Below are 18677 nucleotides of genomic sequence, written 5' to 3'. Positions count from 1 at the left end.
ACATATAACGCAGCTGCTGTTTTTGTGTTAGTGGCAGACAAAACGTCAGAAAACAAAATATCCGGATGACACGCTGAAGCGCGTTTTCAACTCTCCTGGTCGCCTGGCTCATCGCATCGGAGCATAACAAGGAGCCTACCTTGAACACACGATCTTCGTACTTTTTCAGGCTTAAACGTAAAACATAGCACTCAAGCCACGGTGTTCGTCCTAGATACGTCTTCGCGTCGCCGCAAAAATCCTTTAGATAAGGTAAAGCGTGTCATTCGCATCAATTCCTATCGCATAGCGGTGTCTCGGATCGTCTGTATGCTTACTATTTTGATTGCAAAAGGCATAAAAAAACATTGCTGTTCATTCCATGCATAAGTACGCCTGTCTAGCTATGACACTATTTGAAGTTATGCGACGAAACACATGAGGAGGTCCGGAAGGACAACATTATCAGCATCAGGTGAGTTGCACGACCACCCGTCCGTCACCTGCATCAGCCAGGAGAGTAGTCGCAAGGTTTTGAACAGTGAAAATACAACGCTCAATGACGAATGCTGCTCCATTTATTTCGAGATTTGACTCCTCAAAGGGGCGCCAAAGCGCAGGAATGCAGCTAAATGCACCGCGATGTATTCGGGGTGTTGGATTCATCCTATGTGAATAAGCCCGTAATTCCAATCGGTTTGCAAAAACTAGAATGCATCAGGCTTCCTCCAACACAGTATGCCATGCACACCAAAAAATTATTTAACGTGTCATGAGAAACGGAAGGGAACAATCAACAAGTTTTCCATGTACACGCACGACCAGAGTGGCAACTACAGCTACCCATCGCAAAAAGAGCCACGTTTTCGGCGCCAGACGGCACACTACCCCATTCCAGTACACCATAAGGGCGCGAAAGCGTGTTGTACAACACTATGATGGCTAGAACAACACATTTTGACAAATGTGCGACGCCACGCCGCTTTCATTATCCACAGCGTATGGATGGCATAACAGCAGTAAAACTGGGGGGGTATAGGACAGAACGTCAACCTAGTTGGTAAGGAGCAGCCAAGGAGCAACAGACATGGCATAGTAGCATTTCCACATTTATTTTTCCAAAACTTCTTAAAACTTAAAATAACTGCATTCTGTTTGTTTTGCATGAGTAACTCCACTCCTGCACACACCGCACAAAAAAGAAGGGAAAACTGGACCTTCGTTCGAACGGCCACCCATCTGAGCACACACACACTTCGTACATTCATTTCACCAGAAACTGTTGTGGCAATGCCATTTCACAAATAGCAAGTGCAGGAAAAGCAGAAAAAAGGACTCGCTTTTCCAGCTTGAAACAGAAATAACGACAAAGCGTGTTTTATATCAATAACACAGAGGGGCAGTATGACTTGTCAATGACAAATACCCATGAGGTCATACAGGCTTGTCCCCACTTGTAAGGCACAGCAGCAAAAAAGAAAAAAAAAGCTTAGAGGGCAAAATACACATTTAACTGCACACATCACCAGTACTGTACTGTAGAAACGTACAGTACTGGTGATGCGTGCATCACCAGCGTCCACTAAAAATACTGTCAACACGGAGAACAGATTGCCTGGACTACCCCTCCCTGAGTGAAGCCTCCAACAGTCACCAGTGACACCTCTGCCAAAGTGAACAGTTTCGAATGCTCGTCTCTGCATGTGACAATCACGGGACAATGGAGCTGTAAGGCACGTGCAACTCCTCTCGTCTTCGTGCAAGGTCCAGACAGTTCGCATACGTACTGTACTGAGGCGGTACATCCGTGAAGGTTTAACACAGAGACAACCTAATGCGTCAATCGACCGGTGCATCTGAGGTCACCCGGCCGAAAATGCAGAATGTGTTGTAGCCCGGCAACACCAAATCTCTTTTCCTACTCCACACACAATGAACACTCCACCGAGTAAAAAAAGGACGTGTTTTATCTTTACAGTAATATGAAAGGGGGCAACAAAGAAGGTAGCAACGTCACACTTCACAGGGACATACCACCATTTTTGCAACGAGCTACTGCAAGTAGCACCAGTCCTTGAATGAGTGATCATTATAAAGCGAGGTTGTACGAGCTGCCCTGTCAAAATTTGTTCAGCTGCGCGAGGAATTTATAAAAAGGACAGGAAACCTCCAGCACAGACACAACAGATGTTACATAACAAAACGACAGACATGTAAGCACAGTCGTGACGTAAGCTCTTTGTGGTGTAGCACACTGCAGAACATGTGAGGTGAAGAAATAGTATATATAATATATATATATATAGTTTTTTAGGACAGAGTTAGGCATGTTCAGAAAACAAAATAAAACACCCACATCTGAGAAAAATACAAGAAGGTTTCTGGCAAAAGTCGGTTGTCAGCCTTACGCTGGCATATGAGGTGAAAGCTCGACCAGCCGTGCCTGTGGATTTGATTGCACTGTTAGAGCATGTAGGAGAGTTGCGAAGACGTCCAATGCATGCGAGACGAGGCACAGGAACTTGCAAAACACTTTTCTCACATCAGAAGCCGCAACGGCATGCCGCTGCTGTTGCTTCGTAGAAACACCCACTTTGTTCCCATTTTCACACATTACGGTAATATAGCGTTTGTTCAACATCATATATAATATGAGGCGGTAGCTGCCATCAACAGCTCATGCAGACAGGCAGGCATTTTTACAATGCAAACAACAAAGATTCCCAAACTAGCAGAACCGTTAACATCCAATATGTGACGATGAAACTGTAGGGCTTGAACAGAAAAACAATTAGGTGTAGCTCCCTGGTGTGGGGAGGAACTACCACTATACAACTTGGCACACGAAACTGCATTTGGCAAGACAGACACGCAGAAAACGGCAAGAAAACAGAATTGAGTATGAGACCATTACTTGCATGAATCCCAAAATGCGGCCACGGGACGCAGCACCATAAAATCTCCTCAGAACTTGTGCCAAACTTAAATTGTTAACAGCTCTTAACGTAAAAAGCCAGTGAGTACCTATAATCAAAAACACCAATCTTCCAAACTGAGCATCTTTGAGTATTTTTCTAATTAATAAGAAACGTAGTACACAATGTAACAACACCTGTGGAAATTCGGCACAGTCTTGGAAATACGCGTCTCCTCTAAGCTCTAGGTTCGATGTTAGCGAATCACAGCTTGAATAGCATGTCCACGGGTACCCCAGAACAAGAGGATACGCAGTAAGCACCACATTGCATCAGAAATGAACTGACACTAGGCTCTTCCCCACATTGGTTCTCTCTTCTAACCACACATATGACATCCAGCACACAATCAAGAGCATGAGGCAACATTGGGATGTTGGTTTTGCCAACAGTGACACTGCCCAACAAAAGCAGCGTCGTTTCCACTGGCTGCAAACACTTCAAAGTGTATCAATGAAACCATCATGTCTTGTTCTAGCTCACTGTTCATGCGCACATTCTAGTGAATGTCTGCGAAACTGCCGGCGTGTACAAAACCCCAGAAAAAAAGAACGATGTCGCATGCGAGCTCTGCTGGCTGTCAAGAATCTCTTCAACGCTAATTTCCTTTCCGTAGTTTAAATTTGCCTCTTCCCATCGACGTGGAACCAGTCCACATAAACGCCTTGGCAGACACAGCATCGAGTCACTGGCATGTTACACTACGCTGACTCGAAGAAGGTTGAGGCACTTGGTACGTTTATTTACAGTATGTACACTGATGGTTACCATTTGTACTCCCAGACATGCCCCTGATTGAGGCGAGGTTCGTGCCCCAAAAAACAAATAATGTTCAGAGCTGCACTTCACGACTAGAGCAGTGAAGGCACTGCCATAAGAGTGCAGCTCGGTGGGCAGCTGCACAAGCACCGTGCAAAGGCGCCTTCGTTGCAGTGATCTGCATTGCAAGTTTCGCGAACATATGCAAGACCAAAGAAGCTAAACCCACCTTACAGTCAACGCAATCCCTCGCAACTTAAGAGACTATTCCCCTTACCGTGATCAATTACTCATTTTAGAAAGTTTGTTGGTCGTTGCTTAGCTGTTGTTTCGACGGTCAAACTGTCGCAGCAACGAGACGCTACGCATTGAACGCGTAGTCTTACACAACTTATCAGAATCACACGATAGGTTCTTTAAGGCTGGCCTAGTACGACGCGCTAAATCTTTGCTGCCGCGACCAGTTACACCAATCAGACCGGTGCGAGGGCAGTCGACGTTGCAATTTCCGACATAACCTGCCCGATGGATAACCACAGCCACAAACATCCACGCAGACACACGAGGGGGAGTCCGGCCCAACGCTCACTGCAGCATCAGCTGTGTGATGTTTTTCTGCAGAATGGTGTCGCGGACTGCATTGAACACAACCTTGATGTTCTCGGTGTCTACGGCAGTGGTAAAGTGGTGAAACAGCGGCTTGTGTTGGCTGCGGCGGGCCTCGTAGAACCAGTTAACGAGGAAGCGCTGCACATCGATGAGGTTGTGTGGGTCGCCTTTGAAGCCGTCGATGTAGTCGGCAATGCTGGTGGCCCGCGAGGCGAGCTTCTCGCGCAGCAAGTCCGTCTTGTTGAAAAACAGGATGATCGACACCTCGGCAAAGCACCGGTTGTTCACTATGGTCTCAAAGATGCTGCGGGACTCCACCAGTCGGTTGGTGCTGCGATCCTCCAGCAGCGCCTGCACAGTGGTCGTTTTGCACTCAGTATGTTTTTTACGCAGAACTGCAGTCAAGGCCAGATATCTCGCACTTGATATCTTTCACTCGTGAATTTCTTCACAGCCTTTTACTTGATCAATCTATTCAACTGCTGTTTTTTGATCACTTACGTCATTTTCTTGGCCAACTCCTTCACAATTGTAAATTTCATAAGTTGTCATCGCTGTCTTAATGCAAAAAAATGGGGTGCACAAACAGGGACAGAAGAAGAGAAAAAATGATGACACATGTGCACACTCACAACTGGAAGTTTACTAAAGAAGCAGCACATACAGTAAAACCTTGGTGGTATGAATCTCGTGGGGTTACCAAAAATATTCGTATCATCCGAAATTCATATCACCAGAAAACATGGAAAATTAGTATGGGACAAAAGAAAGTTGGCATACATTTTGGTGTAGTGTTTCTCAGGGCCGCAGCGAGGTCATGAACAGCTCTGAATGATTGGCAGCAAAGTTTTTAGACGTCAACACTGATACCTGAACTCGTAAATATACAGTGCATGCATGCGTGTGTGTAAATAATGAACAAGATGTGTTGTTGCCCGTGACCGCTAGTAGCCCCTTCCTAATCTTACTACGCTTTTCTGCATGACACCAGAGTACAGCGGCGAAAGTGACTTAAGAAGCGCTTTGCACACGATAGATGGAGGCCAAGTTCCTTCGCCAAGACCGTCGGCTTCGTCTCTTGGGGTCTTCGTCCACCTTTAATGGGACTTCATGACGGACTTGCAGCCCAAGTTTCAGCCTTGTTTCATAGAACGTCTGATTGCGGGGACATGGCTTGCATTGACGTGCTAACACAGTACAAAGACACTGCTGCGTCGAGCATAGGACCACGTTGTCAACGTGTCAGAAAAAAAAAGCTCGACGTCAACATCATCTGTATTCTAAACGCAAAGGCGCCTAAAGGCCTCCAAGATTCGTGCACAGTATCTCGGAGGCAACGAGGCACCGCTGATGGTCACGCAGCGCGCATGTCCGCGCCTGCGCATGACTGTCACGTCTTCTGCGACAGCGCGGGCAGCACCTGTTCATACCTGTGCGCTAGCGTACGTTCATATCAAATGTCACGGGATGCAAATCGGTTCGCAACAACCATACTCCAATACATTGCAAGCTAGTGGGCCTTGGCCGAGACCACAGAAAAATTCGTATCACCCTGAAATTCGTATGAGCCGTGATCGTATCACCGAGATTTTACTGTATACAGATGATTTTATGTAAGACACATGGGCGCCGTTACCTTAGGCTTTTAAACGAATGTTTTCTTATTTTTGTATACCGCAACGTGAATTTTAATGTCATCAAACATCGAATGCACCAACCCAACCATTTTCATGTGTATACGTGCGCCGTTACGGCGGACGTATACACATGATGCTACCGAGGACTTCTGATTTGGAGTGATTTTCGGAGCAGGAAAAATTTTCATTTTAGAGAACTTCGTAGCAACAAAAATTTCCATCTTGGAGCACTTCGGAGCAGGTAATTTTGCATCTGGGAGCACTCTTCTAGAGCAGCTAATGTCACATCCTAGAGTACACTGGAGAAGCAAGTTGCAGTTGCAGTCAAGCACATGAATTATTATTATGGGGCCCTTATGAAGAGCTAGAAATATTTCGATTCACTGCAAATCTCATGGAAAAAATCATCTCAGGAGAACTCCATATTTCACTCGATAATGCAAAAACAAGGGCGTCAAGCAGTTCAGTGTTCTGGAATAACCTCTTCAGTGATTATTTTCGACACTAGCAAATGAACAGAATACTGGATTAATGAAACTGTACTTTATGAAATACATCTATGTGGTTATCAGCAGGCGTGGTAGACAAATGCAGTGACGTACAACAGTGTCTCAAGGCCAAAGATTCGAAGTGTTCCTAATGCATTTCCCTAAGACAACTCCAAGGTGCAACATGACGTCGCTTAGCTAGCCTCAAAAAGCCAACCTCCTCCGACACTCCCTTCCCTCTCTCCAAGGCCCCTCTGCGCTGCAGGAAGAGCATTCTCGCAATGCTTCCAGAATGACGTTTGCGCATGCGCCGGCTTGCCTGGATGATGGATATCCTCTTCAAGTTGAGCTTCTGTAGAAGTGTCCGAAAGTGCATTCAACAGGGGAACACATGAGATAAGAAACATAGTCTTCCTTTTACGGCGAAGCTGTGAATGCCTAGGACATTCTGTTTGTACGTGGAAAACCCCCTAGTGCACTCTGGGGAGCAGTGCAAAAAAAAAAAAAAAAAAAACTCACAGGGTCCCCTATGCATTCGCATAAGACGATCGGAAGGCAAAAGCCATCTTCATCTTTTTCTTCTCACTCGATGTATTGATCCTCCCCAACCCCCTCTGAAAGCATGCTGCACCTAATATGGTTTTGCACCGCCTCCAGGATCAGAGGCATTGCAAACTTTCTGCACCTCACCTGGTTTTGCACTGCGTCCATGATCGGCACACTGATCACGAAAGCAGTGCAAAGAGACGATTTCGTGTGATGACGTCAGCACGTGATGATTGTTTTTTGCATCAATCGTATTGACGCCGCTGATGGTCAATTTTAGTCTTTGATGAGGCATCTGAGGCTTTTGCATTAATATTGCGTAGTGAACATTAAGAGCCTGGCCATTAAAGGGACACTAAAGGGAAGTGTTAGGTCGATGTTGATTGCTGAAATAGCGTTCCAGAAGTCTTGTAGTGCTTGTTTCGTGCCAAGGAAATGCTTATTTTGAAAGAAAAAGCATTTTAGTGGTCCCCACAGCGTTAACGCACTTCAAATCGCCCGCCTGAAAAGGGCCTCCGGATGTAGCATTTCCCTTGACCAACATTGCTCGTCTTTACTGCCCAACAGCCGACGCTGCGGTTTCTGCCCTGAAGGGCATATTACAAGCCTTGCCCAAGTTGCGGTTGATCTCGTAATCCTCTGCACCAAAGTGCAGTGAGCACAAACGCAGATTTCTTGGTTGTTTAGCACACTGTCGCAGAGGCACGACAATCAGCCACTTCAGCGTGGGTTTATTTGTTGCCCCCATTGGAAAGTCATAACGGTTTCTTTGATGCAGCTTCTGTTGCTCAAGCGGCACACATCACTCAGGCGCCCGGCAACATAACAGAACACGGAATTTACTGAACATTGCTTTCATTACGTGCCATGCAACACTTGAAATGAGCTTTCAGCAGCGTTCCTGGAACACACGACATTCGTCGATGAATCACCGCCACACTTTCACGCTACCGATTGGCCTAGACGTCAGAGCCTCTGCGGAGAGTGCGTTTTGTCATTGAGCCGACTTGCACAACAGAAGCTGCATAGGAATCGTGCATGGTGTCGTCGCTTCCTCGGGACGCATGCGCGAGCACTGTTTATTCAGCGGAATAATTCTTGGTACGTGGTTGCGACTTTGGTGGCTCCAAGATCAAGCTGCACATTTTTGACGCGCCAGTGGTGTGATGTCCGGTGATTGACGCCCCCAAACCCGAGACTCTGGCACAGTATGGCGCAATTTCCGTCGGTATTATCAGGATGGTGCAGTAAATCCAATTTGGCGCACTTTGGCACAGGACTGGAATCACCCTGTTCGTTTAATTGTCAATGATACAAAACGGGAACGTTAACTGCCCAATATGGCGGCACTAAAACCCATTCATAAAGTAGTCTATACTTTAAACATTAAGCATGTGGCAAGGTTTCTCTCACCTAGAAACAGAATGACTTTCCACATAAGACAAATTCTTGTGAAGGCACATGCGTCAAAAACGAAAAAAGGGGGAAGTTAGCGCAGCGTGCTGACCAAATAGAACTACTCCTTCTACGTTAAGGCAACAGATGGGCAGCTGACGCATCAATCCCCACATCTCCTAATGTGAAAAGCTTCGATTAATTAGGCAAGAGAAGCCTTACCACGTGCATAATGAGTAAACTATACGGGGTGTTTTTTTTTAGACAATACAGATTTTTGATAAAAATGCTATGATAGTGAGGCCCCTGTCGTCTTTGCAAACGAACTCTACGCCAACACGGAAAAGCTTAGCCGCACCTAAAGTTGCATTCAAATGAGCAATTAACAAGAATTCACTAATTACCTTTTTTTAATTATGAAATTCAGGGCTGCTGTTTACATGGAAGAGTTGTAGGACGTAAAAATTTATGACATGCCCATTTTTTTTTAAATTGCAAAAAGCACACGTAACTTCAGATGATAATCACCCAAAATTCAAGACCCAATCAAGGCGATACCGAAACTGGGCGCACAGGGCGCGCAGGAAATCAGTCAGCCCAGTTACGTCAGACCGGAAGCTCACGTGACAATTTTTGAAAAAATGCTCATCGCAGCACAATATGCTCCGCAATGATGGCAAATCATCCCAAACACCCTAATGGACTGCGTATTCTTTGCATTTTGTGTGTAGTCCTTATCCATTTCTTTGTTAAAGTTGAAAGACCTCATGTGCTTGTCTGTGAGCAGTAGTGCTGCAGAGGCTGCCACCTAGTTTTAAGCTGTACAGTGAAAAAGTGGAAATGGTGGTTTTCTTAGGTACAGCGCAAAACAAACAGGTAAGCACTACACACCAAACACAGAGAATAAGCGGTCCATCTGGTATTTGGGATGGTTTTCAGTTTTTGCAGAGCATATTCTGCTTTCAAAAACTGTCCCGTGAGCTTCCAGTCTGACGTCACCAGGCTGAGGGATTTCCTGCACACCCGGTGAGCTCAGTTTCGGTACTATCACCTTGACCGGGGTCGTGAATTTCGGTGATTATCATCTCAAATTACGCGTGCTTTTTGCAATTTTTAAAAAATGGGCATGTCATAAATTGTCATGCCCTACAACTCTTCCACATAAACAACGAACCTAAAGAGAGATAAATAGTTAATTAACGAATTTTTAAAATTACTTAATTCAATGCAAATTTAGGTGTGGTAAAGTTATTCCACCTTGACGTAGAGTTCGTTTGCGAAGACAACAGGGGCCTCACTATCATAGCATTTTTATTAAAAATCTGCATTGTCCAAAAAAAAAAACACCCTGTATATGTGTTGCTTCTTCAATAAACTTCCAGTTGTGAGTGTGCGCCTGTGTCATTTTTTTTTCTCTTCTATCCTTGTTTTGTAGTGCGCCCCACTTTGCGTATTAAGATGAGCAAATACCAACAAGCCCAAATGAGATTTTTGCTGTATCACTGTCAGTTTCAGTAATTCTTATCACGCATAAGAGGTTTCATTTCAGTATCCAACTATGGCACCGCCTTCTATAAGATACATCTTTCACAATTCTCACCATTTTATAGACCAAGAAGTCAACTCATTGTAGCAGCGAGCACCTCTTATTTGGCAGTCTCAATGCCACCAGGAAACTGCCAACGCGTTTATTCGACATCCACCTGCTGCCAAGTTCACACGCTATATGCGACACCTGCGGATGACAGGGTGTTCCACCAATGCAGCAACGGCTGAGAATGGTGACAGCTAGCAGTTCACGTGCTGACATTTGCCCTGCTAGCTTTAAGACACCGCAGGTGTACTGAACACAACTTGGGTTCAGCAGGCTGTATTTTCATCTACGTTAGTTTCCCGTTATATAATTTGCATTCCAGTTCTGAACTTCCCCTGCATTTTCTCTGGCCCCATTACCCTCTCTGTGCATACTCAGATGCCCGAGAGCCTTCAAAATTTCAAGGCGTCCTTAGTTTATATGATGGGTAGCGTGATACGGGTTATGTTTAACCTGTCCCACCTACCAATATAGCTACATATATGTAACATTAACGTAACAAGGTACACCAAATGTCCATTAGTGGCTAACATAACAGAAGCCAGTGTACTGCAATGGATGAATGAATGAATGAATGCAGGTTCTTGCCCAACAATCACTCTCCAGCATTTCTCTCAAATCGCTGCCCTCGTCGGCACAGACAAGGGCTTAGTTAACAACCTGCTTGATGATACTGACCGACTAAAATTCGCAGTACAGTTCAAATAAGTCACTAAGAGTCGCGTCCAGTTTAAAACACATGCAAAAGGATGCTGGAAGTGAGAGGCTAGCAAGAACAAATCACAGGCATGGCATTTAGAACCAAACAGCTTAGCCAAGGTTAATCCCATACTTCGGGTGTGGCTGTTGGTTACTCGATCAGCTAGGCTTTGCTAGTTCAGTCTTGGTACATCATCACCCCCACAACGCAGTTTTTCCCCCCCAAGAAAAAAATAATAAAATAAATATATGGTAGGGCCCAGACCACGCATGTATACCATGCTTAAAGGCAACTATGAAGTGAATGAGAAAGAGTTGCTGTACAGAAACCTAAAGGAAATTCGCCACAAAAAAGCCAACCAAAAGACAACATTCAGAGGCATCACAAACCATGTGCTGTCAACGTGGCTGACAACCATGAGGGCGCTGTATCAAAAATAAAGATACTGCTTTTTCTGCTAGATTCGTAGTCAACTTAGCTGATGGTCGTTCAGAGAGGGTCTGAAGTGTATGCTCACTGTAAAGAGTCTGAAATTTTGGACAATCTTTTCCTCTTATTCCTAGAGCCCATTGGCAGTGCCGCGACGTTGCTTTGATAATTAAGCATGTCCGAATTATCCATCGACAATTTTACTTGGAAGCAGCACGTCGATTGCAGCGTGTCTTCGCTTAATCTCAAAAGTGACAGCGTGAGTAGGTAAGAAAACACCCACCTGATCAAATTCGCTGGACGACACCAGGAAGAGGATGGAGGTGACGCTGTCGAAGCATCGAAACCACTTCTGACGCTGCGACCTCTGGCCACCCACGTCGACGAAACGAAAGGGTACACCATTGACTGGCACCACGAACTCCGTGATGCTCTTGGTAGCCTTTCGCGCATGCAGAATGTCCTGGTTGGTGGGTATGAACTCCTGCACAGAGAATGCCACAGAAGTGACGATGGTCAAGTCTTCATTCTTACAGCTAGCAACTACACTGTGCGGGCATGTTCGTATGACATGACTGAAGCTTAAAGCACACAACAAGATGAACTTGAGCTCAGAGCATTAAAGAGGACTGAAATGTGGATCAAAGATGCCCTGCGTTAGTCTATTTTCACTGTAGACCATCCAGCGTGTACATTTCTGGGAACCAAACCTGCGATATGATGAAGCCCGGTAATAACAAATCAGCTTGTTTCTCTGAATAGCTTGATATGCCCAAGCCTAGGTACAATGACTCGTGATGAACACATTACATATAACTAACAGATGGGCCAGTTGATAAGCATCCACTTATAAACGGTAAATTGGACGAAAACCACCTGAAAAAACGCAAGCATCGTACTGTCAAATTAAGTTCATATGTGCAACGCATTCATATACCCATATGTGGTTACACCAAACAAGGAAATGAAAACAACAAAAACTTTAGCCCCTCAGACACACAATTTCTTTTGCTGCAATGTGACAGAGGGACAACTGATTCCCAATTCTCCTTTAAAATGAATGTGTAATGCGTCGACAACATCCTCAGTTGTCTGGTCATGATCCTGCCGACAATTTTGGCTTGGCATAACTCAGGTGCGCAGTAGCGCTCCTCACAGCCCACTGGAAAAAAAGTTTGCCATCAGCTATGTTGCAGAGAAAAAGAAATTGCGTACTTGAAATGCTAAACGTATTGCTTCTTTAGTGGAAATCTAATTGCAGGGCGAATGACCTCCTGGCTCGTATTCTACGGGCCTGTGCATTTCCGTCTGGCGCGTCGAGTGCATTCAAATGTAAATGCCAACTATACTTGCCTTGGTAGCGATTCGGTCCAAGTGGTCGAAAAAGTAGCGAACCCCGTCGCCCTGCGGCAAAGAGGTAACGTGAACACAAGAGCGCAAAAATTTTGCACGACATTTGAGCGCGGTGGCAGCAACCAACAGGCAGGTGTGAGCAAACACTGGAAAATGATTCCTGGGATAAAAAACGCGAGCATCATTCCCCGTTAACGAAAACTGATACAACTTGATCACATGCACGTCTGCAAGAGTGGATGAACAGGCTAGTATTGCAGGAGACCCACAGCGTGACAGTCGACATAAGTCTTAGAAGCAACAGGAAGGGTGCTGACACAGAACAAATTTTACTGTGCACAAGAGTTGCCTTAAAGAGCGGGCCGCTGCACAGAGAAAGGCTAGAAGCCGAGTTTCGATCACGTGTTAACTTCGCGTATCTTCTAACAGCACCACAAAAGCCGTTGCAATCCAGCGCTCTTTCCCGTCGCTTCACAGCCTTCCTTTTCGTAAATTGTTGCGCTGTAGATCTAGGAGTTATTCCTGGTCATAAAGAGTGAATTCATACCAAAGAATGAAGTGTTATTTCAGTTCGTGTGATATTATTAGTTAGCAATTCCTTTGCTGAAATATGCATAGCTGAAACTTCACTCCGGCATGTATAAAACAAAAATTAAGTAAAACTACTATGACCTTTGCGTTTCGACAGCTTTAAGTGAACTGGACTTGTCTCTTGCATTTCTCCAATAAACTTCAGTTGCAAGTCAGCGCTTCATCTGTTGTGTAAGCTTCTCTTCGTTGTGTCATTTCTGCGTTGTCACCTTTTGATATGAATCGCCAAACTTTCCCAAAGAATTGTTGTTTTTAGATGAGTTTTTGGGTGATGAAGCAGCACAATGAACGTGAAACGTTGGTCCCTCTTAACATTGGCATTTCAAAAAGGGGTTCAACCCCCCCCCCCCCCAAATTTTGCAGTTTTGCGTGTATATACACACGTACACGCACAAATGCCCGCATTAACATAAACATAAAGGGTTGGTGAACTATGGAAGCAATCGGCCGTAAGAGACAAGTACTTCAAACTATGATGAAGAAACGCTATCGAATGTCTCAAGGCACCAAAGACCTAAGAGGATAAAAGATAAAACTCCAAGTGTTCATGTCGCGATATTGAGGGCAGCCCCGCGATAAATAATCTCTACACAGTCTACGCAGCTGCTACTCGGTCCATTCTGTCGCAGTAGATCCAGAAACTTCTTTTTGTAACGCGTCAAAAGAGAAGAATGCGGCTCGACTAAATAGAGGGCCCCCCTACAACGTCAATCGTTTCCCGCAGCCAAGCAAACGCGCCGTGTACGCTATGATCGCACCCGTTTATCGCGCCCTTGCCCGGAGGAAAAGAGTAGCGTTTCGTTATCGCGCCCGATAACAAAAACAAGAAAGTAGAAAAACTCTCATTCGGGTCGGCCGGGCAATACACTACGCCGGCGGGGTGCCAGCCGCGCGTCTCCCAGGTGAAAACACCTGTCAAAAGTTTCACGAGCTCTGGCAACACACATTAGCAGCTAGCACGCAATCGCACACCCCGTATCGTAATAGAGATAACGATTAGAATAGCAGAGCTGAGCTAATTGGTAGGTGTTCATGTTGAAAAGACAGGGCGTGCAACTGACACAAGATAGAAGTCAAAGACAAGTCAAGTTTTGGTGTTTCGACTTCTCTACTTGCGTCCGCGTTTGCACGCCCTGTCAAAGAGACATTTACTACACTGACCAGTTGGAACTCGATACGACGCTCGAATGCGGCCCGGATACCGGAGTCTTGCCACAGGACCCGCACCGAAGGCGCGTACCGTCCGAAGGTCTCGGCGTCGGCGGGTTCGAACGCCGAGTCGTATCCCAAGAGTCGCTGCGCGTGGACTTCGTTGTCGGGGTTTTGCCAGGGAATGTCGAGCTTCTGTCGGGCGTCGGCCAGCACCTTCATGCCCCTAAGTACGTTCTGAAATACAACCGAGCGGTACTCCACAAGCTGTTCGGGCTCGAAGCTGTAGTTGTGGATGATGCGCATCTGTTTGAGGAAAGTACTCTTGCCGCTTTCGCCGGCTCCTAGAAGCAACAGCTTGACCTGCCTCCGGATCACCTGCTTGTCCTTTTGGATCATCTTGTCGATCTTGTGGCTGCGTTGCAGTGACTCGAGTTCTTCAGGACCGTAGCGCAGCCCGTAGAGGCAGCCGCACTGCGCCAGCAACCTATCCATGACAGTTGTTGGTGAGGGGAGGGAGGGACAGCTAGTCAGCACCGCTTTTCGGTCGCGGCCCTCTTTCTCCCACTTCGTTGCGGATCTAGCGGGCTCAAAAACATGCCACACCGTGCGAGCGGTTTTCGGTGGTGCTCTCAAAAAGCAGAGTTCGCTGGCCCGCCGTAGCGATGACACACAAACAAGACAGCGGCATCCACAGCCAGGGAAGCCCCACACACGCCTTCCTTCCTTCCTTCAACAACACACGCTTCGGAACAAACCGGAAACCACGTGACCAGAAGTTGCATTTGCGCGTGAGAGGGCGCTGAGATCGGAAGGGCTGTTTAAAATGAGTAGTGGGCCAACGTTGTAGTGGGCTGACCTGCTGGTAGTAGAGGAGTTTCTCACAATAAATTAATAATACATAGAGGGAAATCAAGCGCCACCATCTATGCGAATTTCTTAGAAAGACGTAATGGCGCCCCAAAGCTCGGAGGCCGCAACATGATGGGCGTAGTTGCAGTTGCGGCCGCTCGGGTACCTCGGGAGCCACGGAGCGGAGACTGGCGGGATGGGCAAAAAAATCGCGCCAAATGCAAACAACACGACTCTATCCAATAATAAAAGTACTCTAAATTTTGCTAACGGTGATCCGACTCAATTGCTTTAATCTGTTTTCTTGATCTCTGTGTCTCATCTTTTGGTAAGTTGTTTAGATTTCTCTGAGATCGCTCCGGCATTTTCCAGCAGAAAATCATTGGCACTGTTCATCTGAAACATGAAGAAATACACGCTTATATTGCTTGTAAACGCAAAATGTCTCAAAAAACGTACTTTGAAATTTTATCTCTACACGACCGGGAGTATAATACTTTATTTCATTCGATTAGGAAACAATTCTAGCGGCGAACATTACAGAGATCGCTGACGCGAGAAATAATATACTTGGCGGCAGTGGCACACCGGGCCCGGCTCCCCCGAATTTTTTATTTATTATCAATTTTTCGCCATGGCATACAGAGCACAAAAATGACACTCGATCACATTATGCCTCCCCGGCCCTCCAACTTCAGATCAAAAAGAGGTGCCCCCCCCCCGTTGAAAAAAAATTTCTGCCTACGCCCCTGGAATTAATCTCGGTATGTATCAAAGGAGGATTAAAAAACAATGCCCATCAGTGGAAGCTATCGTACGAAAGTAACCTATCGAGATGAGTATCGATGACTTGATTTCCAAGTTAAATTTGCCCAGACATGAGGACTTCTTAAGGCAGCTTCTAACACAAAGGCGCACGTCCAGCCCTCTTTGTCCCAAACGATTACCCACATTCAACTAGTACGGCATATGAGTAAAACGCTGCGTTTTCTTCGCTACAGGCAACACCCCCGAGATTCCTAAGGCATTTCCGATGGTTGCGTGACATCACCCCATTTCGGGGGGGGGGGGGGGGGGGGGGGGGGGTCGAAATTTTTATGATACAAGGTATTTTACCAAAAATAAAGAAAATAGGCGTTTTTCCCAAATAGTCAAGGCTTTAAGCAAGTGCCCCCCCCCCCCCCCCCCCGAAAAAAATTCCTGGCTACGGGCCTGTATGGGTGCAAAATACTATGTCATGTCTAAGAAATTTCTTGCACACAAGTAATGCACGTAGTTTTACTCTCGTAAGAAGAAACCATGCGACATGGAAGTCGTTAAAAAAAAAGAAAAAAAAAACACGGCACAGTGATACGCTTAGTGTAGCAATCAAACGTAGCTTTTTTTTTTTTTTTTTTTTTTTTTTACGCGACACTATGAAGTTTGAGATCCATGGGCTGGGCAAGTACTGCGCCTAGGATTCTTCGTTTAAAAAATAAAGAAAGCAAGAAAAGGAAAAGTAAAACCACCTTCGGAGGAAGGTTTCTACATCTGCGATGAAAGAAAATTACATTTTTGTTTTTGACTACTTATGTTTTATTTCTTGCATCGCATCATGAGAAAGCCATTTTTATTGTCGCAATAACTTGCTACATAACACGCTTGGCATCGGAGGATGGTTGCACACATCAATATGCAGAAAACAAAACACAGAGACCGATCGAACCAGGCGTACTTTATGGCAGTATGAGCAAAATAGAAGTTATTTTAACTATACTGTGAGAAGGATATCCTTCTTAGCACTGTTCATTTACAAATGCACCCCACTGCTCATTGAATATTCACGAGAAATGCATGCTTCTTCATCGTTGCGTTGAAGTATTCTCATTATGTACGAAAAGAGTATTCCCTTTCGACAATTACAGCTGTTGCAGCTAAGAACGAAGATTCGCACGCTCGATATAAAGCAATGTTACAATTCCTTACCTTCGAATGCACTGTTCGCGTGATATCCTTCCGTGGGATAGCTCGAAGCCACGCTTTTTTTCTGCGCGTTATCACTTGGGAATGAATACACGCGCACTTTTGGCCCACCGTCATAGTTTCCGCGGCACCCAGGAGCACAACACCGGCCTATGTTGCGTGCACGAACTTGCACTCGTTGCGATGCTACGCAATTCGCGCCAAACGTCACGCCGTGCATTAACACGTGTACGCCGAACACACGCACTGACTTGCCTGGGTATTCTAGCCACCCTACCTGGGTGCTGCCAACCTGCAGAGCAACTTTTTCCTTCTCCGGAGTAAAGAAATTCCCTAGATTTCCCTAGCTTTTCGTGGAGAGTGGTTTTTTGAAGACTAATATGTGTTTGTGCTGAGGAAAGCGACTTCGAAGTTCACTTTTATGACATAATATGGTGCATTCGTTTGAAAATATTCACTGAAATCACCTTGATGAAGCTGAAAAAATGTGTCAGTACAAATTGCAAGGCTTTAAACAACATTTTATTCCATGAAATCACAAAGGTAAAGCGGTCATCACATCGGAGGGGGGGGGGGACATGTATTATCGCAGTATTTTATACAAATCGCCAAGAAAGAAGCAGTCATTCCGTCTACACACAACCATACAACACTTCAAGAAACAGTGCATATATGCATTGCATATAAGCCGAAGAAGGGATAAATTATCAAAATATTTGAGGACACTGCTAGCTGTTCAATGCAAAACACGGAAATCTTGCACTACGATACAGTGCACTTGTAATAGCATGCAAGTGACATAATAATAATAATAATAATAATAATAACAATAATAATAATAATAATAATAATAATAATAATAATAATAATAATAATAATAATAATAATAATAATAATAATAATAATAATATAATAATAATAATAATAATAATAATAATAATAATAATAATAATAATAATAATAATAATAATCACCAGAACGAGCATATAATGCGCAGTACATGAGATATTCCGGTGAGCGCAGAAATAATCAGGCGAACGACCCATTTGCTGCTTGAGCAACTCTGCTGCCGCGAATGTTTTTTTTTTTTCCTGTGCACACGAAACAATGTTAAAAACAACAAAAGATTCGCAGTACAAGATTTCATCTTGTACAGAGCTATAGCTCTATTTCATCTTGTAACGCTATAATTCTAGCACCCAGCGACCCACTGTTTAAAAAAATATAAGATAATCAAAGGGAATGACCTATATCAATACAGACTACTACGAGAGTACTGTCTCAGCTGCAAACGCTCAAACTCCTTGTTTACGGAGATGGCGAATCTTTGCTTAAAAGAAATACAGAAATGTGGAACGTTCCTTACTTTCGTACTAATTATGGTTTTCAGATGCTTCGATGTACTCGTCCGCGAATTCTAAATAATTACATTAGCAAAGGTATACGTTTAAGTGTCGCAGAATTAGCGGCTCTTTTTGTTGTATAAACTATGTAGCAATTTATTTAGGTACAGAAGATTGCAGCAGGTTTCTTTGTTGTATAAGCTATGTATAAACCACCTTTTCAGTTTTCCTTTATGACATGATCTTTACGCAAAACAATGTGACAGTTTAAAAAAGTGTATGATATTGTGATGTCCTTCAGCTGCTGCCATTGTTC

The 18677-nt window shown here is 44.8% G+C and overlaps 2 protein-coding genes across 2 annotated transcripts in view; one reads left to right on the top strand and one right to left on the bottom strand.

Annotated features, from left to right (window-relative positions):
- The window catches only part of LOC119399996 (SUMO-conjugating enzyme UBC9), a 562334-nt gene that overhangs the window by 496487 nt on the left and 47170 nt on the right, over window positions 1–18677 (top strand). The gene's annotated exons all lie outside the window — the stretch shown is intronic.
- On the bottom strand, window positions 1076–14947 carry LOC119399997 (guanine nucleotide-binding protein subunit alpha-12). The gene is made up of 4 exons (XM_037666903.2): window positions 14217–14947; window positions 12465–12515; window positions 11395–11595; window positions 1076–4673 (listed from the first exon to the last, which is right to left on the bottom strand). The coding sequence occupies exons 1-4, from the start codon at window positions 14697–14699 to the stop codon at window positions 4299–4301; spliced, it is 1110 nt and encodes a 369-aa protein (XP_037522831.1). The 5' UTR covers window positions 14700–14947; the 3' UTR covers window positions 1076–4298.

This window comes from Rhipicephalus sanguineus, chromosome 7 (genome assembly GCF_013339695.2).
Source record: "Rhipicephalus sanguineus isolate Rsan-2018 chromosome 7, BIME_Rsan_1.4, whole genome shotgun sequence".
Taxonomy (NCBI): domain Eukaryota; kingdom Metazoa; phylum Arthropoda; class Arachnida; order Ixodida; family Ixodidae; genus Rhipicephalus; species Rhipicephalus sanguineus.
The sequence above is the reverse complement of the archived record's forward strand: the minus strand, read 5'-3'. Positions and strand labels throughout refer to the sequence as shown.